This window comes from Lolium perenne, chromosome 5 (genome assembly GCF_019359855.2).
Source record: "Lolium perenne isolate Kyuss_39 chromosome 5, Kyuss_2.0, whole genome shotgun sequence".
NCBI classification, from domain to species: domain Eukaryota; kingdom Viridiplantae; phylum Streptophyta; class Magnoliopsida; order Poales; family Poaceae; genus Lolium; species Lolium perenne.
Window position 1 is genome coordinate 110,389,746 of NC_067248.2, and position 8,180 is coordinate 110,397,925.

The 8,180-nt window shown below is 43.9% G+C and overlaps 1 protein-coding gene across 1 annotated transcript; it reads left to right on the plus strand.

Annotated features, from left to right (window-relative positions):
• Nucleotides 1-7,094: 7,094 nt before the first annotated feature.
• Nucleotides 7,095-7,941, plus strand: LOC127299625 (thioredoxin M-type, chloroplastic). The gene is made up of 2 exons (XM_051329618.2): nt 7,095-7,427; nt 7,515-7,941. The coding sequence occupies exons 1-2, from the start codon at nt 7,220-7,222 to the stop codon at nt 7,832-7,834; spliced, it is 528 nt and encodes a 175-aa protein (XP_051185578.1). The 5' UTR covers nt 7,095-7,219; the 3' UTR covers nt 7,835-7,941.
• Nucleotides 7,942-8,180: the final 239 nt, after the last annotated feature.

Genomic DNA, 8,180 nt, shown 5'->3' on the forward strand with positions numbered 1-8,180 from the left:
ATGGATATATACTCAAATTCTCATTTTTGAATTTGAATATTTGCATAGTGATTCAATTATTTTGGACGGTGGTGCTATTGGATGGAATACTGTAAAACAAGACTTATGCAGTTGGGTTCATTCCGAAATAATTTTTAGAACTCAAGTTATGATCAGGATAGTGATTTGGATGAATTTGAACGCATCAAGTTTGTGCACATAACAACTTTGATATTTTCTGATTCCATGATGTTACACATGTTCTAAGGATTCCAGAGACTACAAAATTGTTAATTTCGGGCCAGTAGATTATTTGATATAATTTTTATAGTGAAAAAGGATTAATTAAACCATTTGAATTGTGATTCGAAAACTAATACATAACACATACAGTATTCTTGCATATTTGGATTCTACAGGTTATAAGCTTTCCAACGATATAAAATTTGTAAAATTTGGCCCAGTGGATGATTTTATATTGATTTTACAAGTTAGACATGCAATCTGACATTTAAAAATTAAATTTAAAACGGGTTTACCGAGTTTGACTGAGACGCTGACTGGACTGCTGACTGTACCGCTGACTGTACTGCTGACTATACTGCTGACTGTAGTTTGACTTTGAATAGACTGAGTTGACTATGCTGATGTCATGATGATGTCATAAAGGTTGACAGAAAAATTTACTCAGATGGAAAAACTTTCTACATCAAAGTTGTATAGAATTAATAGATCTATCTAACGCACAATTTACTTTTCACAATGGAATAATGAGTTTGACAATATCTGGATTATACCTTATAAGATCTGAATCTTGTAATACGTTTTTCTCCTTACTCGATGAACGAAACAAGGTGAGACTTGCGGCAATTGAAAGATCTTGACGAGAGGAACAACTTCCGTGTTGAAGTCATGACGATTCTAGATCGTTTTGAAACTCGATTTGGCTCCGGTTGACTCAAAATAGATCTGTAGATGAGCGACAAATTGGTACTTCAAATTGAAAAACTTCTAACATGAAAGTTGTAGAGGATGATCATATCTACATACTCACCAAAGGAATTTGGATTTCGTGAAACGAGCACGAACTTATTGAGGATTCCCTTTGTCAGATGTGACGGCTTGCGAAGCAAAATTCTCCGTGTATGGTTGACGAAAAGAGATGAGATTGGTCGGGATTGCAAGATCTCGACGAGATCTACAACTTTCGTGTAGAGCCCGAAGCGATTTGAGGTGGTTATGGTGGTCAAATCAACGAGTTAAGATTTCGTTGGTATAGGATTTCGGGAAGAGAAAAGGGAAAACGAAACTGCGACGTGGTGGTGAGTTTATATAGGCCATACGTCGGTGGAAAAGATGGGCCTCGAAATTTGGAACGCGTAGAAACAAACGGATCTAAATTCCAAGTTGTTTAGCTCAAGAAAAGTGAGTTTAAGTGGAGATAAGTTTTAGTACCCCTTTGTTTGGGCTTAAATTCTTGATTCTTGAATTCTAGCTATTGTAGAATTAGAATCTGAAACAAACAGCCCCACAATACCCAGATTCTGTAGAATTGATTCTAAACAAATACACACAGAGGACCCAGAATCCCAGAAGTAGCAAAATAGGTGATTCCCGAGCGTTTGGGCCGAAACGTTTTTTCAGCGGCCTCCTTTTATCGCTAACTCCTCACGATCTCTTCCCCCAAGCCCCTCACGTAGCCGCCTGCCCCAGGAGTTCCGCCGCAGGCTACAGCTCCTCTGGCCGCGGCCGGCTCCCGCTCCTCCGGCCGCCGCCGGATCGCGCTCCGCTCCACCGGCTCCCACCCGCTCCTCCGGCCGCCGCCTAACGTCTCCGCTCCGCTCCACCGGCCGCCGTCGAGTCCGATCCGCACCTCCGGCTGCCGTCGACTCGGTCCGCACCTCCGGCCGCCGTCTACTCGCTCCGCTCTACCACGTCCGGCTGCAGCTCCAATTCCCTCCGGCACGTCCCTGTGAAGGTTAGAAAGTGTGTTTCTTGTTATAATCTGTGCTTTGCTCTCTTTAACCATGCCCATTCGTCGCTACGCAATGTCATTGAGCGTGCATTTGGTGTGTTAAAGATGAAGTGGCGTATTTTATTACATATGCCATCTTACCCCTGTGACAAGCAAGCTTTGATAATTGTTGCTTGTATGGCACTTCATAATTTTATCAAGGATAGCCACTTGAGAGATAAAGAGTTTGATAGATGTGACCGTGATGAGTACTACATGCCAGGGGATCTACTACCGCCACCTACTGGTCGGGTATCTAACACTGTGCATGGTGATGATGCTCTCATGAAAGTAACCAGGGAGAGAATAGCTGATGGATTATTGGCAGCTACAGATGAAGTTTAGTTTTATGCACTACTTTCGGGTTATGGTTGATGTACGTTTTGGATGATGGTTGGTAATTGAACGTGCATTTTGGATGATGATTTCAATTTCTTAAATATGTGTATACATACTTGTCGTTTCGATGAAACCCCGGCAGAAGCAATAACTAGAGCACGCACAAATGAAACCATAACATACATTTTATATTAATTTCGGTCCATAAAGCTATCCAAATAGCAAAGTAAACAAACAGACAGATTCTGATTCTCAGATCCCACAGTAGGGTAAACAAACAGACTGCTTCTGATTCTCACGAATCAAGAATCACAGCTGATTATCAGGAATCAAGATTGACAGCAGAACCTCAGAATCCAAAGCCCAAACAAAGGGGGCCTTAGAAATACGGGATTCTTTCGTTCGTGACCGAACCGATCTGTCGGTCGGCCGGGTGGGCTTGGCCTGGCCGCCTGCTGGGCCGGTCGGTCCGGCTGGCCGGCCCGTTCTCTTTTTTTTCCTTTTCTTTTTTTCCTATTACTTGTTTTTTTTATAAAATGAGTTTCGTAATTCCGATTTGAGTGAAACCAATTCCTACGAGTTTGTAAAATTATTTTGCTCGATATAGGACAACAAAATAACTTAAATTTTATGAATTATTATTTTATATCATTTTGTTACTACTATGCCATTATGGCTATATGAGAATACGCATACCAAACAAATTAACAAAAATTTGGAAAATCAAAATAGTGTTTTAGGATAATAAGGAACCTGTTTAAAATCCATTTGTGAAAAATAAAATAATAATTATATGCATTTAGCCTAATTGCTACTTTGGCAATATTTCACAAATATAGTTTTCTATAGTTTTATTTTCTTAAATAGAAATCCCTAAAGGATTTGAAAACTTTGAAGCAGGGATATTTTTGATTTTGAAAAATACTTTGAAACCAAAAGTCTTTGTAAAACTCATTTTTGAAAAATACCTTTAGATAACTTTAAAAGTTTTAATTTCTTGTGAATTTTCAATCAAGTGCAAACAATCAAGCATTAAATTTATTTTTCTTTTACATTTAGAAATTTAGAAAATTTCGGGATGTGACACCTCTTTTCTTCTATTCAGGGATGTTGTCTGTTTTTCCAGCTCCCTACTCACACGAGCAAGTCTATATTGATAGGCTTGTAATTCTTCTGCAGTAGCAGTGGTGGTCATTGGTTGTGAACCATCCATGGCTCTTGCGGCTCTGTCCCACGCTGCTTGCGGGAGTTGAACTCTTTCGTGAGGTGAAGACCCGACATATTTAGTGCATAGGCCTCTTCTGAGATCAGCGGGATCGACGTATGGGTTTCCCAAATCATCGAAAGTCTCTGACGTCTCTGGTTCTGCTCGGCTTGCCTCTTCAATTGCATAGACTTGATGATATTTTGAGTATTGATTTTTGTCGGGATTGGTGACACCATCATAGAGATTGGTGAAGACCTTTCCGATGGCAGCAGATTTCTCGATGAAGTTGAAGCTGTCGACGCTGTCGGAATCGCTGCTTATAACGGAGTCCGCAGACGACTCGAAAGATGTGTCGCTGAAGATCTTGGTGAGCTTTCCGCTTGCCTTGGTGTCGACGAAGCGTGGCGACGAAAACTCTTCATCACTCGATGAAAAGCCAGAATCGATCGCTGAAAATTCCGACAAGATCGGAACTTCGAGACGATAGGATCCTTCTTTGTTGACTCCAAATCGAAATTCTCCGAACGTCATGACGATGGGCTCCTCCAGATAGGCACATGCATCCAAACGGGAGGGCGGGTGAGGAATAAAATCGACTAGATCAGTTTTTTCCCGTTTACCTCGATCCATCGCATTGCTAGCCACCGACGAAGTCGACGATTCTGGACGTGCCATCGAGATCAGTTCCTTGCAACCTCTAATCCCCACAGACGGCGCCAATTGACAAAGGATTAATTTGTCAATGCCTACAGATTGTAGACTAGGGTTTTGCTAGAAGTAGAGGGCAAGTAGATCTCGAAGGTTTCAGCCGAAAAGTACTCGTTGATTGTAAAAACTAGGGTTCTGTTGACAATAGGTTCGATCCTTTCTTTGTCCCTCGACTCCCCTTTATATAGGAGGTGGAGCCGAGGGTTTTCGTAATACACAAGTTACAGAGTTCGGGAGGGTTTCGTACCCATCCCATAAGATTACAGGTATCTATATTTTCTAATACAATCTATCTTTCCTTAACACTAAATGGGCTTCCGAATCTTCTTATTCTTCGAGTCCTGGGCCTTCAATAAACCCCGGGTACCACCTTCGGCAGGCCCATTGGGGATGCCTATGTCAGTGACACTCTCCGGCTCTATTAACACCATGGAAATGTCAACATATATTCCGATGATGACACGCCCCATGATGTCGATAGAAAATCTGCCATGATGGTATGAATACTTGTGGTTGTACCGATGCTCATTTTCTGCTACTATTACACCTCTTGTTTGTGCTACCTAGGGAAATGCTCCTTTTACGGAGTAGAGATGCATTTGTAACCACTGACTCCCAATTCGCATCAAATAGCAACAACATACCATCACAAGAAGATTTACAAATTTGCAAAGTATACAATTGTAGAGAAACAAATACGAAATGTTGAGAATATCAAGCTTGAACTTCATAAAGGATGAGTGTAAAACATACTCATCACACATCTAGTTTTGGTTAGAATGGTTATTCATCCAATGGCTATGATCAAGCACCACCTTAATTATCTACTGGTACACCCCTATCCCCCATCTCCAATGCCTACTCTTGTACAATATATCTTCTCATTTTGTTTTCGTAAAAGCGAACAAGCCTCTTTAGGAAAACCCCTCATCCTCCCTCATTTTCGTGTCAAAGTCGATTGTCGGTATTGCCCTATTTTTCTTCCCACCTCCCACAGCGGCATTTCCATCAGGTGCCATTGCCCAATAAGGCCATTCCTCTAAACCCCTAAACTAAAACTACAAACCTAAGAGAATATTTAACATATGCTCTATTTTACATCACCACTTTTTAGTTTTATGGCGCCACTTTTGGTGTTTTTGGGCTCGAAGCCGACGTCAGCTATTCCACATGCCCAAAAAATGGCTCGCATGCAGCAGCAGTTTTCCAGATGCCTTAATATAGTGCACCACAAACACATCTTTTCAACACAAATTCAACAAACATGTCCCTTCCGTTTACATAGAAGACCCTACAAGGATCTTTGGAAAAGTAATCAAGTCCCTTGAAGTGCTCATTTCCTTTCCCGGTAGTCCATGACGATGGGGAAGTAGGTTGTGCTTGTCTCCTTCCCCGTACTCCCCGCGTTGGGGGGGGGGGGGACCGGGATGACGGCCGCAACCTAGAGGAAGCCTAGCATATGGCATCGTCTGCACCGGGCTGCTAGGCCAAGCGGAGTTGGCACGTATGCATGCTAGCATCCGACATTTGCACTCTGAACCGCACCTCCGATGCTCCCGATTGAAATCGAAGGAGGGTGGCGTAGATTTGGTGGCTTTAAGGGAAGGAGCTCTGACATCGAAGGAGGGAGGAGCTTCAGGGAGGAATCACGCCGGCCAGAAACGAGAGAACGCAAGGGGGCCCTCGGGTCGGCAGGCAGTCCTTGCCGTCGAACGGGAGCTAGGTGAGGCGGAGCTCCGGGGCGGCACCCATGAAGCTGCAGGGCTATCGGTGGAGAAGTTTTCGCTGACAGTTGTAGTTTGTGCGTTTGGTAGAATTTTTGCAGGGCATCGTAACCACGCCACAAATACACAACACATGATGTTGCTTTTTTGGTCATGCCAAAAAAAAAATTACGGCTCTACGTATTTTACAGCTTCTGTTGGAGCGCCGATTTTGCCCCACCATGCAGTAAATTAGTGTTTTTTGAGCCTCGTCCTATTATAAGGCTTGTGTTGGAGATGCTCTAACTCTAATCCGAATATCACCTTGTATCTGCCGGGTTACTGCATCGTGTCATTGCTTCCTCTAGCTTGCGCGCAACCTCGTCTCGCTTGGCACCACCGCTTACTGCTTGTCAACGCCAACCATGGAGAAGAAATTAAGGACAGGTCATCGAATTCTTTGAAAGGAAAATCAACCAAATCGAAAAACAGATTTATGTTAGCACATTCCGACCCGGACGTTTGGAACCTGGGTGCCCGCGCACCCGTTTACGAAAAGTTTAAAAAATGTTATTTAAATTTTTTAAAAAAAATGTGAAGTAAATTTTTGCATGTACATATTATGTTGATACTTACTCGTGTAAGTTTTCACGAAAAAATACCATTGTGTGTGGCCTGCATAAAAATGACAAAATGTCCAAATGAGAATAGTGAACAGGAATTTGTACTATTCACAGGAATAGGAATTTGCATTTTGTCATTTTTGTGTAGGTCACATACAATGGTATTTTTCTGTGAAAACTCACACGAGTAAGTATCAACATAGTATATACATGCAAAATTTTACTTCACATTTTTTTGAAACTTTTAAATAGCATTATTTTGAACTTTTCGTAAACGGGTGCGCGCGTACACAGGTTCCATTCACCATTTCCGTAGCACATCCGTGTTATATTCGTAGGCTGTTTAAGACCTTCTACTGGTAGTGCGTATCCCCGGGCCGGAGCCAGACACACGAACCCAGGAAAAAAAAGATCAGGAGAGCAAAATCACCTCATCCACATGCAGAGCAGGGGTCTCTGGCCACCTCACAATGCACCCAAAACCTCTTCCCCTGTCATCCAATGGCAGAGGCAAACAAATCCTATCCTCCTCCCTCCCACACTACACCATTCACATCTTTTTCCCTCTCTTCTCCTCGCCAGGATACTGGCACAGGAACCAGCTCCTTTTCTCTCTTTCTTTCTCCCTCTTTCTCCGTGACCAGCAATGGCGTTGGAGACATGCCTCAGAGCCTGGGCCCTGCACGCGCCCCAGGCCGGCAGCAGGGAGAGGCTTAGCAGCAGCAGCTACGCTCCGTCCAGGTCAAGGACCGCCGCCCCCGCCGTCGTCACGCCGTCCCCGTCACCGTCCGCCCTGGTGGCGCCGCGGCGGCCGTCTCGCTTCGTCTGCCAGTGCAAGAACGCCGTCGACGAAGGTACGGCACTGCCCTTATCCATCTCCCTAGGCTAGGTGAAATGTAGAGAAGAAGATCTTGAGAGTTCCAGTCTTAATTGTGGCGCAGTAATTGTGGCGGACGAGAAGAATTGGGACAACTTGGTGATCGCGTCCGAGTCGCCGGTGCTGGTGGAGTTCTGGGCGCCGTGGTGCGGGCCGTGCCGGATGATTGCACCGGTGATCGACGAGCTTGCCAAGGACTACGTGGGGAAGATCAAGTGCTGCAAGGTGAACACGGACGACTGCCCAAACATCGCGTCCACCTACGGCATCCGGAGCATTCCCACCGTGCTCATGTTCAAGGACGGCGAGAAGAAGGAGAGCGTCATCGGCGCCGTCCCCAAGACCAGCCTCTGCACCATCATCGATAAGTACATCGGCAGCTAATTAAGCATTCTTAATTAGCGATTAATCGAGGACGTACACATCATTTCTGTTCTGTTCGTCAGACAACATGTATGTATCTATATGGATGCATGTATACGATCCACCTGCCTGTCAGTTGTGACTTACTACTGTCAATTCAGATGCATATCAAAACTGATTTATTCGGGTGCACGCCAGTATACATGCATGTCTGTAATTCTGTTCTGGTGTCCTTCGTGTAGGAAAGAAAAAATAATTTGATGTATAAGAGCCAGTAATTCTAGATCGATTCTTCGGAATATACCACAACATCACAAAAATCAATGGCTGGTTCACAAGTCCTTCAGAACTCGTCACAAGTTCACAA